A 20,355-nucleotide genomic window follows, 5' to 3' on the forward strand; every position below is an offset into this window, starting at 1 on the left:
TATTTAGCCGCTCGTCAAAGTAGGAGCTTTGTTAGCCATGTGGAAGGGGTAAAAATGTGTTTCTCGATGCTCGCCCACGATAGTAAATATTTTAATATTTAATAAACCTTCATCTGCCAGGAAAAAATGACCAAATAAATAATATTTCGGCTTTCCTCAATGTATGATTAAAATTTTTATTACTTCAACCACGAGCTATATAATTATTACAATCACATTCTGTCTTATGCAAATAAATCACATGTAAATTCAACTCTTTGTTATAATTTATTCACCCAATTCATATGCAAATTCTCAATATTGACTTAAAATAGTTAAATAAATTATGGCATGATTAAAATGGAATAAGCGTTTCCAATGATATATTATAAGATTATCTTGACGTAGTATTATCAGAAGCGCAGCTCATAAATTATTTTTTTACTCCTTTTTTGAGGCTGCCTCTCTCCCTTTGATGGCAGGGACAGATTCGTCCTTGACGAGACCAATCATCCGGAGCATGAGCAGCGACAACACTTTATCCAGCGGGTCTTGGAAGCCTCGCTGCATCCACTTGGGGATTGTTGTTCGGGCGTGGGTGAAGCCAAGCTTTTGTAGGATGTAATCGACGCCGTACGGCTCAATGCTCTTGCCAGCCCAGGACAAAAGTCTGCATAAAGAATATTTATTTGTAAATCAAATTCACATCCAAATCACGAGCAATTGAATTTCATAAATATTAAATTTATCAAATAATTTACCTGACAGTGGGCTCCAAATGCCATGTTTTGCAGTTAAAAGATCTCCAGTCCTTCAAGAACATCTCAGCTGGATCAAACGTCTTTCGACTAGAGTCAGCTCTTCGACGGTCACCATCAGGACTGTGCGCCCTTTGTATTATTTGAGTAGAAGTAACCTAATAATTTTTGTTTTCATCTCAGAAATTGGCTCGTATAAAAGGTAAAATAATAATTTACCACTCTGTCTTTTTCCTTGAGGTAAGATGTGATGAGATCGTGCAGGAAGAAAAACGCTTCAGCGTCCACAGTCACAAAAATGTGGTCTTCAAATTCAGTTATAAAACTGCAGATCACTTCTGGTTTATCTCCTCCTGTTACGGGGGTGAATTATTTAGCATCGAGTTTTTACTTGCCTAAGCTTGATAATCTTACCTGGCACTTCTGGTGTCCTAGCAGTTTGTAGGTGTTCTGTTTTTAAATGCAGCTGCATTGACGGCAGAGAGAAAATAACTTCCTTGTTGTGATTTATCTCTTGGCTTTTCGTAGACCTCCTTTCAGAACTCTCCGTTCGTTCTCTTTCCAAGCTCGGAAACCGGTCAACATCTAATTTTAATTTTCATTATAATTAATTTTCAGAAACAATAACATGGAAACCACCATCAAGCTCAGATTGAGCAAAAGCAAAGTTGAACCACTCTTGCAACGTTCTGAACTGCGGAGGGAACAGGGAATTTCGACTCATTCTGCAAATTGTGGCCATGCTGAGGTGCTGAGCATGGGCAGGAGCGAGACCAACCATGCCGAGACTGAAAGTCAGAGACTGAACAACGTGGACGTCCATCGCCTCACAAACTGGAAATTGTTATTTTTTAAATTAGTGTCTAGTTCAAAACCTATGCAGGGTGAAATACCATTTGCTGGAGGAACTTCCTGCGCTTCTGTGGCAAACGAAATGCACGGCTCTCGCAGGCTGAACAATGCCCACGATTTTGATTTAAAGTTGATGCCGTGGAAGCAGGCAAGTGAGATGTTGTTGCCATGCAGCTCCATTGTGCCACCCAAAACCGATCCAGACACAGGAAGTGGGTTAGGCAGGGTGTTCAAGCGGAGACCTGCGATTGCAGAGAGTGGTCGGTGCCAATGCCTGTGGTGGCGAGCATCCAACGTAATGCCTGGGTCTCCGCCTTAACAAATATATTTGATTGGGAAATGTGCTAAATTATTTAAACAAAACTACTTGAGCCAGTGGATTTTTTCTTGATTTGAGATTTCTTCCTCAAACTTGGTTTCTTGGTGGTTGGCTGTAAACTGGAAAATACTCGTTTGCTGCTCTTAAACTGCTGTGAGAAAAACTCTTCCAATTTGTAGAACATCTTGAGCAAGTCGGCAGTGGTTGATCTTGAAATCATGAGCTGTAGTTGGTCCCAGCCCAAGTCACCGTGCATGAAAATTGTTGCCGGCCTAGATTTGAATACTTATATTCCGATCACTTTTGATAAAAATTTATATCCAACCTTCTAGTTGGGACGTCTTGAGAAGAAGACGCCAATTGATGGTGAATTTTCCATTCAGCTCTTAGAGACACATCCAAACTGCTGACTCGAGACATCAAGACCCCTGTGCCCATGTAATCAAGTCGCAGTTCAAGGGCAAAAAGTTTCAATCCGAATTTATGGTCTGGCTCAATACCGGGGTCCTCTCGTATGTGCACTGAATAGAAAGTGAAAATAGAATTAAAGCGCTTTTTAAAAATAAAATATTACTAAATGTATCGATTTTGCTGAGCTCGATGGTGCCGCCAACAATGCCTCCCTTTGCATCAAGACTCGACCCTCCGAGACCAACACCTATGTACATATTTTTATGCCCATTACTTCCGATGGACAAACGGCCTTCAGATTTGAAGTCCTTTGTCTGCCAACTAGAGGAAAATTAATTTTAGAATAGACAAAATCATATGTTAATACACTCACGTGACATTTCCCATAACATTGCCCATGTTCATGTGCACATTCAGTTTGGTAAAATTGACTGCAAACAAGACTAGCGTCTCCCACGCCGATCCTCCCTTCAAATCGGATGGACTGGTTGAAGATGAGCTCGGAGTTGGTTGTTCTCCTGCAGCATGCAACCGGAAGTTCTTGGGGATTTCAGATTCCAAGCTCAGACGAAGTTTTTCTCTCATTAGCAGAGGGCTTTGTTCAACAGGGGCTGATCGTGAAGCCCTATGATCAAAAAGTTTTTCAATTATTACAAAAAATCTAATTGTAAGTTAAAGAAGAAAAAAATACTAACCCAGCTTCAAAATTAGGAGTCGTTTTCAGTCCAGATGGAGCTTCTTCATCAAAACTTGAAGGGGGGCTGTCATCTCCTTCATTGTACATGGCGCTCATACTCAAATCTCCAAGGAAAAGGCGCCGAACTATTGATCGCCGGTACCACGCTTTTGGAAATGCAAGAATTTCTGTCAGGCGTCGCATGTCGTATTTGAACGAGGCAGAACCAATGTCGACGATGGCTGTTATTAAAAGATAGCGTATTTATTAAGACAGCTTTAAGTTAATCAATCTTTTACTTGAGAATCGTATGACTGCCTGGCTATGGTCTCCAAGTTTGGTAGAGCCAAGTGTGGCTTTTATGCCTGGATCAGGCATGGGTGCGCTGAAGTTCAGCTTCCGGCTGCGGGAGAGATGGAATTTGACAAATTCAACGTTGATACTTAACGAGTCTTTCCTCTCACTATCAGCAAGTGGCGACCACTGCGCCTCTTTTAAACCTAACGGCACAAAAACAATGACTTCAAAATTAAATTAAAAATCAAAGTATTTACCTGTCTTCTTTCCTCCATAAGGATGGAAGATGTAAACAGAGAAATCAGCAAGACAGCCTGTGACGCTCAAGCCTCCAACAGCCGCTGTTGCAGCTGAGCTGTCAAATTTCATTGCCTCTGTAAGGGATCCTCTGTAACCTGAAACGCTGCCAGGCGCAGGTGCTGGTCTTGAAATCTCATCCACAAACTCAGCATGTTCTCCCTTAATAGCAATTGAAAAATATTTAAATAATAAGATATTTACAAATTCTTTCCCAAAAATTGGGATCCATTGCGGAGCATTAATTTTAATCTGAGTATAAGTTAAAAATAGCAAATTAATAATAAATTGAGTCATTACTTTAAACATTAACTTGAATTAAATCAAATAGCATAATTTTAATGTTTAATTACCTCAGCTCTTTTTGACGAGAAAACAATATCCAGAGATGGCAATTTCAGCATGCACTCTACTCTGGACACAGGCAAACAAGAGAATCTGAACGAAGAGGGCTGCATGTGGAAGTACACAATCACATCTACTGGGAATGAGGTGTAGGCATAATTTGTAACAGTGCTCGTCATGTTTGTGTCGAGATCCATTGCAAACATCGTGTTGCTTGTGTTCGTCTTTGGCTGCGGAATAGCAGAAGGAATTGGTTCCAAGGTTTGTTCCAAAAACTCAAGAATGTGAGGTGAGATTATTGTTTCTTCTGGGATGCTTTGAAGTGTCATCCACGCAAAGAGACTAGCCTTTTTCACGCTTGGTTTTCTAAACTGAATGCTCTCCCTTTGAAGGTATGGAATGTCTTCATTCATGTTTCTTGATTCATAATGTACCTGGTCATAAAATTAATTCAATACAACTAATCATACAACAGTTAAAAAAAAAAATACCTTAACATCTAGGCCTGGGACGTGGAATATTGTGAGATCAACCAGAGAAGTGACATTGCTAGTGAGGAATTTAAGTCTGCTGCTGCTTTGATTGTGTTTGAGCTCCTTGTTCTTTCGACTTGTATTTGGACTTGCAGGGTATTCAAGAGTGGCACCAGATGAGCTTCTTTCCTTTTTCATTTTGGTAAGCTTTGGTGTCAAATAAAGTTAGGTATTCAGCTGTGAAAATAGCATAATTCTACAATTCACCTTTATTTCATCCTCTCTTGATGGGTCTTTGGTGTGCAAGACACATTTTCCACTCTTAATGAGAACCTTGACATCCAGTTCAAAGTCGATGTTTGGCTCCTGAGGTTTTTGGAATCCAGAGTGCCCTGACATTGGACTTAAACCACCATCTTTACTGGTGCCAGGCTCCAAATAATATGGACTGTACAAAGTTTATTTACTATTTCATTGATCTTTAAAATACAATATTTTACCCATCACGAAGGTCAAACTTTGATGGCGATGGTTTTCTCCGTAACTCAACATCTGGATCAATGTCATATTCCGGCAGGCTCAAGTCAGACTCCATACTTGGCAAGGAACTCTGCCTTGAGCCATAAATGTTGTGCGTGTCAGGAGAGAATGTGACCCTCGGTCCAACCCCTTCTTTGGTTTTAATGGAGGCTGATCGAGATGGTCCCGACTGTGGGCTGCTCTCAAAGCTGGCGTTGGCTAAAATAAAATTAAGTTTTTATTTTCATCAGATCGTAATATTTTAACTTACTTCCTAAATCATCACTTGGAGTTTCTGTCTGGCTTTCAAGCATAGGGGAAGGGATGATTAGAGATCTTGTTTTTAAAGCGCTGCTCTTGGAGCCGAGACCAAATTTGCCCTTAATGGATGAAGCCTTCACACTCTGCCTGCGCAACTTTTGCATCATGTTCAGTCTGAAGTCTTTGTAAGCAGCTGCTTCTAGCTCTTGCAGCTTCCGTAATTCTTGTTCGACTGTGGCTTGAGAGGCGCCCAAGGTGCGCAGATCATTAATAATTTTGGTCTATAAGATAAAATTTATCAAATAGAGAACATAAAATTTAATTTTCCAAAATACCTGTTCACTCATTTCTCTTTCAATTAATTTTGAGCGAGTCTTAACATCTATGTTAGGATCAAAGAAGAAGCTCGGTAAATTGTCCGTCATTCTCCGACCATACATACTCTCTTGTGAGGCTTTGCTCCCGTCAACTTGGTCCTGATTGACGCAAAAATTTTAGTATTTTGTATTGATAAAAAATAAACTTACTCCTTCATCACTGTCAGAGTCCAAGTTGACTGTCTCATCATCTTCATATCCAGTCAATGTAGTCAAAGTGTGACCAAGTGCGGAGAGCTGCTTTCCAACATTTACGTCCAAGTGGATATCAACACCTTCCATTTGCCACTGGACATTCAAAAACCACTTGGCGTTATCATGGACTAAAACAACACATTATTAATCAACTGTCTTCAATATAGAACATAAAAAATAATACCTGATCCTGTTTTCTGTGCAATCGTTCTACTGCAAACCTCGTAAGTTCCCTCCGAAACAACACACAAATTCATGATGGAGCCGTCGCTCATGTCAGGCCTCCACTCATCCAAACTGGTCTCAAAATCTTCAGCAAATCGCAGGCAAAGACCAACAAACTTTCCTTTGCTGACCAAAGAGCCTGAGCTGCAGGCGCTAATACTAGTCGAGTCCAACGTAACAACGACGGCACCTCTACTCTCGTCATATGTCCTTGTGGTGCTGTAGACAGGAGGCAGCGGATTTAGTGGCAAGCAGATTCCCATATCATGAACCGTCAGCTGAAGGAACAAAGTGCCAAGATTGGGCGAGCTGATCTGCGAGAACGGCACTTTTTCAAAGACCTGCTGTGTTGCCGTGAGCACTTCTTTCTGCAGATTGCTCCTTTGCTCGTCCCAATATTCATAAGCGTTTTTGTAATTCAGCCAGACCAAAATTGCTTTGTCGACGGCCATTGGCTGGATGTAGATCAAGGGGCGCTGCAGTTTGATGAGCACAACCTCTTTGTCAACCATTTCACCTTGCCCAGTCTCGTCCTGGAAAGCGTTTCTGAGGAAGATTTTTGTTTTGAAGAAGGCAAACTGCTGAAATTCTGGCTCAGCTTCTTCGAAAACTATGTTTTTGAGCAACTGCCCCAGAGAAAGATTGATGTCCACTTGTGCTTTGAAAAAGAGCTTGGTGCTCGGACTTGCCTCTTTACTGGTAGAAACATTTAAAACTCTGTTGGAAAGTTGAAACTCGACAGCTCCCGTCTCTAGTCTTACAGCCGAGTTTGTTGGTGTAGTTGCAGTCAGCTGGATTCTCTTCAAACGGACAATGAGGGAGAATAGGAGGCGCTTTAGGTTGCTTGGCTGAGTTTCTTCATTGTCGTCAAGCCAAAGAGGAGCAAGTTTTTCGCCACCGTAAACCTTCTGAAGAACCTCATTGACTTCTTTCATGAAAACCTAAAACAAACAAATTTCAAAATTGATTAGTAAGAGTTTCAAATTATATTCTTTGCTCCAATGGAATTTAGTGGCAAATTTAGGGACTGGTGCAAAAATTAGAGGTGGCGAAGCGAAAAGAAATAAATTTTTAAATTCAGGGACTGGAGCAAGATTTAGAGGAGGCGAAGAAAAAAAGAAGAAATTTTCAAATTAAGGGACTGGAGGAAAAATTAGAGGAGGCGAAGAAAAAAAGAAGAAATTTTCAAACTAAGGGACTGGAGCCAGATTTAGAGGTGGCGAAGAAAAAAAGAATAAATTTTATCAAATTACGGGACTGGTGCAAAAATTAGAGGTAGCGAAGAAAAAAAGAAGAAATTTTCAAATTAAGGGACTGGAGGAGGAATTAGAGGAGGCGAAGAAAAAAAGAAATTTTCAAATTAAGGGACTGGAGCAAGATTTAGAGGTGGCGAAGAAAAAAAGAAGAAATTTTAAAATTATGGGACTGTAAGAAGAATTAGAGGAGGCGAACAAAAAAAGAAGAAATTTTCAAATTACGGGACTGGTACAAAAATTAGAGGTGGCGAAGAGAAAAAGAAGAAATTTTCAAATTAAGGGACTGGAGCAAGATTTAGAGGTGGCGAAGAAAAAAAGCAGAAATTTTCAAATTAAGGGACTGTAGGAAGAATTAGAGGAGGCGAACAAAAAAAGAAGAAATTTTCAAATTACGGGACTGGTACAAAAATTAGAGGTGGCGAAGAGAAAAAGAAGAAATTTTCAAATTAAGGGACTGGAGCAAGATTTAGAGGTGGCGAAGAAAAAAAGCAGAAATTTTCAAATTAAGGGACTGGAGGAAGAATTAGAGGAGGCGAAGAAAAAAAGAAGAAATTTTCAAATTAAGGGACTGGAGGCAGAATTAGAGGAGGCGAAGAAAAAAAGAATAAATTTTCAAATTACGGGACTGGTGCAAAAATTAGAGGTAGCGAAGAAAAAAAGAAGAAATTTTCAATTTAAGGGACTGGAGGATAAATTAGAGGAGGCGAAGAAAAAAAGAAGAAATTTTCGAATTTAGGGACTGGTGCAAAAATTAGAGGTGGCGAAGCAAAAAGAAATAAATTTTTAAATTAAGGGGCTGGAGCTAGATTTAGAGGTGGCGAATAAAAAAAGAAGAAATTTTCAAATTACGGGACTGGTGCAAAAATTAGAGGTAGCGAAGAAAAAAAGCAGTAATTTTCAAATTAAGGGACTGGAGGAAGAATTAGAGGAGGCGAAGAAAAAAAGGAGAAATTTTCAAATTACGGGACTGGAGGCAGAATTAGAGGAGGCGAAGAAAAAAAGAATAAATTTTCAAATTACGGGACTGGAGGATAAATTAGAGGAGGCGAAGAAAAAAAGAAGAAATTTTCGAATTTAGGGACTGGTGCAAAAATTAGAGGCGGCGAAGCAAAAAGAAATAAATTTTTAAATTAAGGGGCTGGAGCAAGATTTAGAGGTGGCGAAGAAAAAAAGAAATTTTCAAATTACGGGACTGGTGCAAAAATTAGAGGTAGCGAAGAAAAAAAGAAGAAATTTTCAAATAAAGGGACTGGAGGAAGAATTAGAGGAGGCGAACAAAAAAAGAAGAAATTATCAAATAAAGGGACTGGAGGAAGAATTAGAGGAGGCGAACAAAAAAAGAAGAAATTTTCAAATTAAGGGACTGGAGCAAGAATTAGAGATGGCGAAGCGGCAAGGAAGAAATGTAAATGAACTTACTTTTTGGACAAAGACAAGATGGTTCAGTAAGTCTGTTGTGAGGGAGTGCTCGAAGACTCCAATGTCCGCGCTGGCATTCAAGTAGCCCCCTTTGTGCAGAACAACCCCATCAGCAAAGTAAGATTTGTCAGTGCTGCTGCCTTCTAAAATGTATTCAGCTGAGACGTGGACTTTTGGCAGCTCAATGCAAGCAGCTGTCGGCAAGTTGGCCTCTGCAGTTTGCAATTTTGTCGTGAAGCTTAGCGAGTGCTTTGGAAGGTCTATGGTGAATTTGGCTTTTGAGCCGGTGACACCAGTACTCTGCACTTGGTCCATCTTGTATTGGGCCTGCAGTGATGGAAGTAGAGCAGCTGTTATGCTCAGACTTTGCAGGACAACAGTAAATTGAATGACCAGTGGCTGTATAATTGTAGACTCTGCTTTCTTGAATGGAGCTAAATTTTCTCGGCTGACACGAGTAAACAGAGGAGGAACAAAGTCGATCTCATCAACAGTCAATCCTCTGTTCAATCTGCTCATTCTAGAGACACGTAATTCCTAAAAATAAATACTATGAATAAAAAAAATTGATCATTTAAATTTTTTCAATACTTGAAGTGTTGATGACAATTGCTTGCTTCCTCTGGTCATCATTCCATGAAGAGCCACTGGATGCTGTGGGATATCAACGTTTATGGCACCCACTGTCAGCAGACCAGAGTTTTTATCCCTAAGGCGCTTGGAGATGCTCGAATACAAGGTCTGTGACTTCCCAACTGTCACTTTGACAACAGTCCTAAAGAAACAAATTTCATAAATTTGAATTTCAAACTTTTGTCATTCAATTATTACTGTTGATTTGGAGCAACGCCTTCGAGAAGAACAATCATCGTGCGGCCAACTTGGCCAGCAATAGAGCACTCGAGGCTTGCAGGTCGACTCTTCTTTCTGCATGTGAGACTGGAGTGGAGACTTGTAATTTCCGCTTCAAGTTTTAGACCACTCAATGTGGCAAGAAGTCTTGTGCGGTGGATGCGAGCAACTCCGAATACGACAAGACGTGTTCGTTCACCAGTGAGCACATCTGTGAAAACGAAAGTACTATAAAAACTCTTAATAACATGACAATATCCTACTTAGTTCCTTGTGTTTGACATCTGGAATTTTAGGAGTTGTCGGCGCTGCACTGGCGGTGGAGTCGTTAATACCTTTTTCAACATCCTCTTTTGACTCAGGGATAACCTCATATTTTCTGCAAATACGAAAGAAGAAATTTGTATGAAAAATATTAGCCATTTCATTTTTATAATATACCGAGCACTAGCTTTATAAAATGCTGAAGTTTCAGGTGCCATCGAGAATCGGTGAGTGATGGTTTTGGTTTCTGGCATAGTGGCGTACAAGTCTAACAAGCCATAGACTATTTTCCAGCACTGCGGAACACTCAAATCCTTGCTCTTGTCAGACGAAATTGTCCCATGCTCAACTCCAGATCCAGAAGGACTATTCCCAAATAGGGGCGAGATTCCTTCACTCAAATTCATGTAGCCTCTGACGCTTTTACCAGTGGATCTTAGTTTTTGAGCAAAACTTTGTGGCCTGTTTCTCATGGAAGCAGATGGAGAGATTCCTCTGCTCTGCGAACGAGGCATGCTTTTGTCTCTGCCGCCTTCAATAGAACCTTTTCGAGATCTCAGAGAAGTACGGCTCAAGGTTCGCTGTAGCAAACTCTGCCTAGATTTTGACTTGACGTGGTCCAGATTTGTTTCTTGCTGTTCTGATGCAGAACTGGATCCATTCTTTTTGTCCTTGGATAACTCAGGTTGCTGTTCCTTGAGCTCCATTTGAGTTTCTTTGAAGTTTTGGTACATGTTGGAGATTTGATGCAGCAGCCGCAGAAGAGGCATGTTAACTTGTTGTGAGATGTATCTGATTGTGAGACTGAAGTTTACCACAGTGCTTGTGTGTTTCTTTAATTGTCCTCTAGAAATGTACAAAACATTCTGCTTGTGAATCATGTCATCCACCGTCATGTCTGCCATTTTCTTAACGTCCACCTCAATACCAATTTTTTCACACAAGAATGCAGGTGTCTCAGGAGGAATGTCCAGATGGAACTTGCTAGACGATTTGGCGCTTGTTTTACCCTTCTTCTTCTTATCAGTTTTGCCATACTCGCTGACAACAATGTCAATTCGCATCATGTCCATGGCACCTACAAGAGAAATGTTTGTCCCCAATTTCTCGTAATTTGTTCCTAAAATATGGATAAAATAAGGCTTTGATAATTTATTAACATTCAAACTCTGACCTGATATTTGTTCTGGCATTACTCCTAGGCAGGACAAGAGTGGTTCAAAAATCAAATGAGCATCCAAAAGGTGAAGAGAATTGCTCATTGGATACAGATTATATGCAGGATTTGCATGGCCAGTCTCAATTGTGTGAACAGTGTCTTCCGTTGAGAGTGTGGTGACTTTTGACTCCTAAAGAAAAATAATAATAACTAATACCAGAGTACTTTCGGATCCACTAAATATCTTACTAAATTTCTTCTTATTCGGTTTCTCTGCTCAGCAGCCTTTGTGTAGTCTTGTTGCTTGGCCATCCATGAGTAAAGGTCGTCATTTTCACTTTGAAGCAGACTTTTTGGGCTTGTCAAAGTAACAGTTCCATCCAAGCTGTTGTTTGAGGAACTATTCGCTTGAAGACCATCTTTTTCAGAGCAAAGTGTTTGATCTGAACCTTTTTGGAATAGAGCTGCTGAATTTTCAAACCTATTCATAGAGGAGAAGGATGAGAACTTTTGTATTTTTTATTTTAAATACTAACTTGGGACCAGGCATGCAGAAAAATTTTTTATACCTTTTGCTGGTGAAGGCGCTGTTAATAGGAAAGACGATACTAGCTCGTGATGAACACGGAGGCTGCGAAGGCGGAAGATTCTTCTTTGGTGGTGGTGAAGCAGGCGAGTGGAAGATGTTCTCTGTGTCAGGTTGCTCAGTGTCCGACTTTGAAACTTTTTCTGGGCTTTTCAACAGCAAAGTACATTCATCTGTGACCTCACCATCCTCACCGGAGTTCTCGTCGGTCAAAATGTTCTCTTCATCAGTGTCCTGGACAGCGAAAGTCACATTCAATGGTTTCACATTCCGCATTTTGTAGTTGTGCTCAAGCAGCAAAGGCGTGTATAGGACGTTCTTCCACTGTCGGCTGAGGACGATCACGCCCTGCCGAAGGGTCGAAAGCAAAGGCAGGTCGCTTTCTCGAAGGTTATTCTCAATGATGATCATTTCTGTCTGCAGCACGTACTTTAGTAGAACGTTACACAACTGACAGGAAGGATCTTCTTGCAGAGTTTTGGCCATTGGGGTTACTCGACTGTACCTGCTCTTGATCGGCATGTGGATGCTCTGGATTTCAAGTGCTTCAGCCATTAGCGAGGCAACTATGCCTGTTGATCTTCGGTACATGGTGCGTAGCATGCAAACGGCCTTGATGGCAAACCTGTTTGATGGATTCATCCAGGCATCAATTCCAGGAGAGGCAGTGGACAGAAGATTCCAATCCAGCCGGGTGTAATCAATTTTCCTGGTGATCGGAGCTCGAGGAGGAGCAGCAAAGTTGAACCAGACAGTTTTCAGTTCTAAAACGCAAGATGAGGTGTTAGCCAGGTCTTTGTTGCAAACTTCTAGTTTATTCTCTTCAGTCTTGTCAGACGTTGGCCCTGGTTTGGTTTGAGCAGAGTCTTCCTGGTCATTATCTTTGGCATCTTCCTCAGCATTCTGAGCCTTTTCGTCAAAGTCGTCCTTTGATTTTACACTTTCGTTGTAGTTTGGATCGCTGGCAGGCATATTCTCCTCTTTTTCAGAATTCTCACTTCTTTCAAAATGAGACTTCTTCACAATTTTCAGTGAAACACCTTCAAATCCACATTCGAACATAATGAAGCCAAGTTTATCTTCGCTGTCTGTTGAATCCTCAACCTCTGGTTTCTTCTTTACTGCGCTTGAATGGTCCGTTTTCAAAGAGGGCGAGAGGCGGACACAATTGAACATGACTTTAGATTGGTGCTGAGAAATGGCAGTAATATTGGCATCCTTTAAAATTGAACATTCATTTTTGAGTCTTCTCAGTTGCGTGTGAGTCTTGCCCACGCTGACATTTACAATAAGTTCTTCTTGTTGCTTTTCAGAAGTTTCGATGTGCACCAGTTCTCCTTGAGAGGGGTCAGTTGGAGACGTTCCTCCGCGCCACACCTTGTATAACTTGGAGATCTTCTTTCCTCCACTAGGAGCAACAACCGGTCTATGAAAAGTCTGTACCACTTCTTTTGCTTGACGCCCGGAGTAGAATTGAGCAGAAACCGACTCAAGGCACACAGCAAACAATGAAACGCAGGTCAGGTCTCTGATGTTGTCCAAAGCGGAGAATGAAATAATTTCTTCTACAATCGACGCTTGAAGTAGTGTGACATTTACCTATTGGCAAAAAAAATTAATTTCAGTAAAAATATCAATATTTTTTTAACCAAGTACCTTTGGTAAGATAATTGTTCCCTGTGTTTGAGTGTGAATGCTTTCCTCGTAAACGTTTGATTGCAATGCTACATGAGGTCCTGGCATGCCAACAGCATTTCTTTCAGCAGTTCCTCTTTTACTAGTTTGCAGCTAAAATTAAATGTTTAGCAAAAGATATCATTTTTAATAATTATATTTTTGAGTAGTAACCTGTGATAGGTAGCTCGACTGCTCTTTTTTCAATATGTTTGCTGCCTCGACTCTACTAATGCAATTCCAGTGCAAATCATTCAAAACTGTCAGAGGATGCAGAGCAGCAAAAGTTGGAGTGATCGAATCAATAAATCTAAAAATTTACATTTATTTATCTCAAAGTTAAAAAAAAAAAATTGTAAGCAAGCTCACCTTTGCAATGATTCTAACACTAGGGGACTGATCATGATGTCAATGTCACCCCTTGACTTGACTATGATGCTGGTCCTTGTGCCATGATCATTGTGGAAGCTCAAGAGCTCCTCTTCAATTTCCCCAGAGGTGTCAGCTGATTGCAAGAATGAGGCGTTGTCCCACAGGTACGGATGAGTTGGAGTCTGAGAAATGGCAAGATAAAATTTTGCAGGTAAAAGCATTAAAAAAGTACCTTTGATGAAGATGGAGGGGGTGTTGAAAGTGCATGTTCGTGTGCCCGACTGAGCATTTTTAACGTAGTGAAGCCTTCAGTGATCATCTCAAATTTTGGCACATATCTCCCACCAATGTAAGTCAGCTTTCCGTCATCTGTGCGTTCAAATAAAGGGGTTGTGTATGCATCGCACCCCAGAGGCAAGGATGACTGCTTCCAACGGTGACACCTCACCTGTTTGAATATATTAGCAAGCAAAAACATTTTAATTTTGAATTCTTCTAACCTGAGAAAGGTGATTGATGTAACTGGACATGAGCAGAGGTGATTCAATGATTGGTTTATTAACTTGCATGTGCAGATTGACCATGGTTAAATCTTCTTGTGATGACATGGCGGAGATAAACGACTGGTTTGAATGAATCGATTGGGAATCAGACGAGTCCTGCACATTTCTTAATTTAATTTCAATTTTGCTTCCTCTTACAATATCTTACCCCTACTTCGGTTACGTCTTGAAGTTTTCGTGGGCCAGACTTTTGAAGAGCATTCAGACTTGTTCTTATGAATACTGACTCTTTGTTTGCCAGTCTTTCTCGTAATTCCGGAAACTTGAAAGGATCATTGATTGCCTCTTCATATCTAAATAAATTTTTAGACATGCAACTCCTTGCATATTGATTTTTAAATTTTACCTGACAGAGCTGACAATATCGTGTGGCACAGAGGCTGACAGTGGCGAGAGTCTGGATCGCATTGGTTCCCCAGGCTTAGCCTCTTGACTAGTGATATCTTGCTCACTACTGTAGCTTGTCAGCCGAGCAATAGGTTTTGCAGCGGTCTCGGCAATTTGAGTTTCACTTGTGAATTTTTTTCCATCGACAACACTCCCTTGAAATTAGGTGTAAATTTATACAATTAAAACTACATAAAAATTCTACCTCCAATTGTTAATGAATCTTCATCTGCAGAGTAAAATGCTTCAGACTGCCCACTACTGATGGATACAGTCCTTTGAAATTCCAGAGCATCAGCCATTTCGGCCTCATTTGATAGCAGCGAGTGCTTTGATTCAGAAGGTGGAACAGCAGGAACAAAATATTCAACAGCCAATTTTGAGTCTGAACTGCTAGCCTTAGGAGTTTCTGGGACGTTCAGTGCCGCCTTAGTGTTGTGCAGTTTTGAGTCACTGTCTAGTTTGGGCAGCATGTTTGGGCTGTCTAAAAGTCTTGTGTACGGTACGTCCTTGATTGTTTTTACTCCAGTAGGTGTATAAGAAAAGCGTCTGCCAAGAGATCTTCCGGACTGGTTGCTGTCAATGCTTACATTGGCCGGAGAGGGCTTCGACTCGGATATAGAGCTTGAACGTTCATAGGCAGGCTTGCTTCTAAAACTTGTTATTTTAAGACTTTATTACAAGTATATAATTAAATTTACTACCTAGAAGGCACTTTCAGGCCTTGTTCGAAGTTTCTAGTCATATTCGTATCCCAGCTCGAGGGTTCTTGCAATGACACGATGTCATAAGATGTGTATGGTGGGGTATGGAAAACAAGTTGTTGCTCATGCAAGATACTTTGTCCAAATCCTGCATCTGCACCAATTGGATTCACTCTAAAATTTTGTTTTAATAAATTCTTGTATCAAAATGAAATTATATAATTACCTGTACGCCGCAACATTTATCCCGTCCTTCAAGTCGTTTCGATTCGGCTTAAAGAAACCAGGCCCGTTGACATTTTGACCAAAGAAAATGCAGCCACCAATGCAACCACACTTTCCAACAGGTCTGCTTGCGCTACTTTCTGTATGTTCGTTTAACCACAAAAACCAAAGTTTTCTTGTTCGTTCGTCGTGGGTTCGAAGATATCTAAATAAATAATCAGATTTAAATTTACTTGAAGTAGAGGTAAAATATATTTACTTGTGCTGGACGAGGTGTAAGCTCTGCTCTGGAGATGACAGAGACATTGCTGCTTCGATAACAAGAGGCCCAAGTGAGATAGAGCCTACCTCTAACCAAGCATCACTACTCTCTTTGCTCCCTCCGACGCCACTGCCCTGAGATCTGTTGGTTCCTGTTCCATAGTTACCTTGCATGCAAATAAACTGCCTTATCTGCACCACTGGCAGGAGCGCAGTTACTCCTGACTTAACTTGACTTCCATGCAAGTTGCAAGTAGATAATCGAATGGGAGTTGCCTGGTTAGTTAAATATTAAAATTAAAATTTAAGTTTGAAAAAAAAAATATATATATTATATATACCAATAGATGGATAGCTGTCGAAGCCTCAAGGAAGAAGATATCAAGTGCATCCATAGCCAGACGAGTCATGCGGTATTTAATATCGTCACTTGTTGGGCACTGTGAGAGTTGGCTAGGAGTTTGATTGTTTGTTGCAATATCCGCAGACTGGGGGCACTGCTGAGGATGCATGCCATGGTGGCACAGTCTTGGCAACCTGAGCAAAAAATTGGGAATTCCTTTTTTACACGATTTATTTTAAATCCATACCGAGGTGGTCGTAGACAATTTTCGCTATCCAGAGCCAGCAGAAGAAAAGTTTCCAAACTCGTAACAAGGTGGTATAACTAAGGGAAAATTTCCATTATTTTCCAAAATACAATATAGCAAATTTTAGTTCACTTGTGGAGCTGTGAGTTTTCCAGTCAGTCTACCAAGCTGCACTTCTATCATCCACGCATATTCCAAGGTTTCGTGATCTAATGACCTTCCTTCGTCGCTGAACATTGCATGTCCTCTTACTTGCAACCCTTGAAATTATTCTTGAATGTAGAAGCGCTAAGGCAGGATAGGGAATACATACCAGAGAGCATGAGGTGCCCCTGTCCAAGGTGAACATCCTTGACATTTCTCGGCACCAAATCTGACGACAGGAGAAAGGCAGGAGAGACCAGGAGTTGCAGGGTTGTCTCCTGATACCCTTTTTTCATTTCAAAGCCAATTCTTTCGATCAAAGCTACTGGACAAGGTGGATCCTTTTCTCCACAATTCTAAATTAAGTCATATTATGAAACTTTGCACGTTTGATGATCAATGTAATTTAGTTAACCTTGACTAGATGTGCCTGAATGTCGTGGAGAGTGAGTGAGACTGTGACGTCCAGCGGTCGATAAACTCTTGGATCAAAAAGCTTTTCGTTATCATCATCCGCACCAACCTTTGTATTTAAAAGTTTTGAGTATTGAAAAAAAAATAAATAAATAACTCGACTTGCCATTGAGGATGCTGATGGAGCTTTAGATTTTTGCATGTCAGTGAATGTTTGGTCCTCTCCAAAAATATTTTCCTTCAGATGGATAAAATTTCTGAGTACAGATCCATAGAGGAGCAATAGTGACGAGCCAATTTCAATTTCGACAGTAACTTTGTCTGGCTCTAAAGTCATCGGATCAAACCTTTGTCCGTCCTCCTAAACCGTTTTCAGCGTTAATGAACTTGAAATTCTCTTTTCATTAAAAAAAAAATATTACCATCGGCCACTGCTGCATGATCTTTTGCTTCTGTAAGTGAGGAATTCGAATGGGAGACAATAAGATTTCTTCCTTCTCCGGAGTCGTTATATTTGCTTGAGGTGGCGGCCCCATTGGAGGCATGGGGTGATAAATGTACACTATACTTATGGCTACAATTGGAACTGACCAGCAGTCTACCCAGCCATTGCTAAAAATTTATATACGCATTAATTGAAATAATTCAAATCAAAAGGATTTTTAACCTTCTTTGGCAAGTATTTCTCCATCGCTTTATCTTCTCGTTTTTCTTGTCGTCCCTGCCCATGATTTTTGCATTTCTATCAAGGGCCATAATAATAGGTCGGCTAGAATGGACTTCTGGAAGGTACAGCGCCATATCAACACATTCACCCTGAATCCAGAACTTCAGCGGCAATGTGGGAGGAAGGAAGTCAACAAAGGACAACTCGAAGGACATATCGAATAAATCTCCGCAAAAGGCCACATGAGCTGAAATTTTAAGAAGTATTTCAAATTCTTCAACAATCCTAAAGCTTGCTTATACCATTTTCTTGATTCTGGGATGAGCAGTCTATCCAGTTATATTCATTGCTAATAGTAATCAATTCAAAGTCTTTTAAAATCAAGAGAATCTTCCAAGTGTAAGGAACAAAGTGGAGTATGTCCGGACGCGCTTTGCTTGACCAGTCGTTTACCATATCTGCAAATCAAATACCATATAAAAATAACACAGAATTAATATATATTTCCTGACCTTTAAAGAAATGTATGTGCGAGTAAATAAAGTTGATTGTGGCTTTGCAGCCAGTCAGGGAAAGTGACCAATCCTGATGCTCATTCCAGTGAATGGGGAAATGACAAACAACTTTAAACTCCAACGTCTCACTTTCAACAAGACTCCGGTACTGAAAAATAAATTGCATGTTAAGACGAAAAAATAAAATCTATGATTAAAAACAGTACTTGTAGACTAGTAGATGCTTCTAGATGGAGTAACTGGCCCGTCACTTTCGTGGTGTAGCCGTCCTCCAAGACAACCCATGGAATGGTCACTTCCAAGTATGACCCTTGGCCAATATTGATATGAACAGCATTTGTCTCTCTATTTTTCGAGAACAAAATATCAATGGTTGACTCATGCAAGGTGCTCAGCCTGATGTCAAAAGACTGAACCACTCTTTTTTCGCCTGGCAATGGTGGCTTGCTTGGTTTCATGGGCTGGTACTCGTTGGGGAAAAAGAATCGGAACAAATTGTCCCTTTGCCTGTCCGCCCATGGTCCGTAACTGAAGTCTGTGCCTCTACCACACTAACCCAAAATATATTAATTAAAATACTTTAAAGCAGATAAATGAAATTTTACTTTTATGTCTAAGCCCCAAATGGGTGGCGCCGACTCCACTATATCTCCATTTGCAAGCTGAAGCATCAAAGGTTCCTCGGGGACAAATCCTGGTTCATCCATATAATAGTAGAGCTCTACGTTGTTTGACGACAGGATTACAAATCCCTCGCCCATGTAGCGTGGTGGGTCATCTACCATGCCTGTATACTTTGGACTTGGTACAAGAATAACCTAAAATTTCATTTATCAGAAATAGTTGGTACCAAAATAACATTATATTCACCTTGAAATTTTCCGCTTTGCATTTGATGAAATGCATAAAGTGGTCAAGCCTGGAGGCAGCTGGCTTAGTGGAGTAAACAAAATGAGCTTCCTCTATATTGACAGACAAAGTTGTTGGTACTAAGCGGTTTCCGAACACCATACGCCCCTGAATGAAAATCATGTTAGTTAATAATAGTTAATTTTCAGGTGTGATTAAACTCACAGAGAAAACATCAACTTTCACTACAGGAATTAAATCTCTCCAAGTGTAGAGTTTTCCAGGGCTTTTGGGCGCCTTACGAGAAGCTCTTGTGTCTGTTTTTTCTTTAGCTACTGCATCCAGCTCACTCTTTTCCTCAAAGCCTTTCATCAGCTGAGGATCAATCTCAAATATTTGCTCAAGTCTCGAGTAAAGCTGGGATCGATTGTACTGATGAATTTCCAAGCCGTTCAACACCACAGATAGTCTTGTGTCCGAATGTGACAGATCTAATATACAATACAGAAATATATAATTAATTTAAATAAGTAAATTATTATGAACCTTCAGTCACATCTTTGGGAACGTAGGCACGCCACCATCTAAAAATGATGTATCCATCCTGCACACGCACTGAATAGTCGTTTGTGATGTATGCCAAATCTCGAAACATCACTTTGCCACTTAAGGCATTGAAGGTAAAAGATCCTGTGTGAATATGTAATAGGTCAAAAACGTGAAATTTCTAAGCAGGAAAAAGTAATACATACCAACTTGCATGAAGCCGGTCTTTACAAATCGATTCAGAATTTTTGTTAGGATGTATCCGATTATCCTTGAGATGAAATATGTGCTGGTGATGACCCAAAAAGACCCCACGACGAGAGAGGTCAAGAACAGGAACATAGTCGAGTCCCATTCTATGTTATCGAATTTTTGCAGAATATTTGAGTCTTCTCCGTACGAGGAGTTGGTGCTGACCTCCGGCTCCACCGTTGTGAATGACATCATTGTACTTATCTCATCCAACTCCATGTTCTATTCGTTAATTCTGATGAAATTATTTATTTCTATTATTTTTGCCAAGAAATAAATGCAAAAATAATACATACCAAACCAGGCGGCGTTTTATTTTGTCTGATAATACATGTTTTTAGCAGAGGAGACGCCTCATTTTTCGTGGAAGATTAGCAAATTGATCATTAATATGTGAAATAGCTTTGCGGTCTGCAATTACTTTTATCTTTTGATATGATAAGCCGTCATGAATAGGTGACAAAACACCTTACAACTCTCCTTGATTCGACTTGTTTTCAAAATAATCAATGGACGGACATGGGGGATGGGCGGATGGGGACGGAGCGGATGAGCTCAAAAGTGGGCGTGCCGTGCAACCAATCCGTTGAAAGAACGATGAACAATCATCATAATTACTTATTTTGCCTCGTTTTGGCGCGTAGAAGGCATATAGTTATTTGCACAAAATAC

General features: G+C 40.4%; 1 protein-coding gene across 2 annotated transcripts; it reads right to left on the reverse strand.

Annotated features, from left to right (window-relative positions):
* Nucleotides 1-157: 157 nt before the first annotated feature.
* On the reverse strand, nucleotides 158-20,201 carry LOC132202531 (bridge-like lipid transfer protein family member 1). 2 transcript variants are annotated; one of them, XM_059629497.1, is made up of 57 exons: nucleotides 19,980-20,201; nucleotides 19,638-19,918; nucleotides 19,432-19,575; nucleotides 19,111-19,376; nucleotides 18,907-19,053; nucleotides 18,642-18,854; nucleotides 18,243-18,587; nucleotides 18,034-18,184; nucleotides 17,824-17,979; nucleotides 17,522-17,768; nucleotides 17,277-17,466; nucleotides 17,021-17,215; nucleotides 16,856-16,963; nucleotides 16,610-16,796; nucleotides 16,429-16,556; nucleotides 16,297-16,373; nucleotides 16,048-16,243; nucleotides 15,705-15,982; nucleotides 15,447-15,650; nucleotides 15,221-15,394; nucleotides 14,722-15,173; nucleotides 14,476-14,671; nucleotides 14,278-14,422; nucleotides 14,067-14,225; nucleotides 13,799-14,014; nucleotides 13,564-13,748; nucleotides 13,369-13,504; nucleotides 13,177-13,308; nucleotides 11,504-13,119; nucleotides 11,184-11,415; nucleotides 10,950-11,124; nucleotides 9,953-10,895; nucleotides 9,775-9,890; nucleotides 9,491-9,722; nucleotides 9,251-9,434; nucleotides 8,660-9,196; nucleotides 5,944-6,925; nucleotides 5,715-5,887; nucleotides 5,523-5,663; nucleotides 5,198-5,468; nucleotides 4,908-5,145; nucleotides 4,675-4,855; nucleotides 4,426-4,614; nucleotides 3,943-4,368; nucleotides 3,550-3,751; nucleotides 3,295-3,495; nucleotides 3,015-3,237; nucleotides 2,693-2,944; nucleotides 2,483-2,640; nucleotides 2,234-2,429; nucleotides 1,954-2,180; nucleotides 1,631-1,903; nucleotides 1,377-1,571; nucleotides 1,152-1,322; nucleotides 957-1,090; nucleotides 741-895; nucleotides 158-649 (listed from the first exon to the last, which is right to left on the reverse strand). In XM_059629497.1, exons 2-57 carry the CDS (start codon nucleotides 19,900-19,902, stop codon nucleotides 421-423), a joined length of 14,544 nt encoding a protein of 4,847 aa, XP_059485480.1. In that variant the 5' UTR covers nucleotides 19,903-19,918; nucleotides 19,980-20,201; the 3' UTR covers nucleotides 158-420. The 2 variants fall into 2 exon arrangements, with proteins under 2 accessions (XP_059485480.1, XP_059485479.1); XM_059629496.1 differs by having other exon boundaries at nucleotides 16,856-17,215.
* Nucleotides 20,202-20,355: the final 154 nt, after the last annotated feature.

Source organism: Neocloeon triangulifer, unplaced genomic scaffold (assembly GCF_031216515.1).
Source record: "Neocloeon triangulifer isolate White Clay Creek 2 clone unplaced genomic scaffold, ASM3121651v1 ptg000015l, whole genome shotgun sequence".
In the NCBI taxonomy this organism is placed as follows: domain Eukaryota; kingdom Metazoa; phylum Arthropoda; class Insecta; order Ephemeroptera; family Baetidae; genus Neocloeon; species Neocloeon triangulifer.

Coding starts and splice junctions, on each gene's coding strand:
- LOC132202531 (XM_059629496.1), bottom strand. CDS start 19,902: ATGGAGTTGGATGAGATAAGTACAATGATGTCATTCACAACGGTGGAG. Junction 18,588..18,641: donor TTTGGGGCTTAGACATAAAA/GTAAAATTTCAT, acceptor ATTTTGGGTTAG/TGTGGTAGAGGCACAGACTT. Junction 1,323..1,376: donor TGCTCAATCTGAGCTTGATG/GTGGTTTCCATG, acceptor AATTAAAATTAG/ATGTTGACCGGTTTCCGAGC.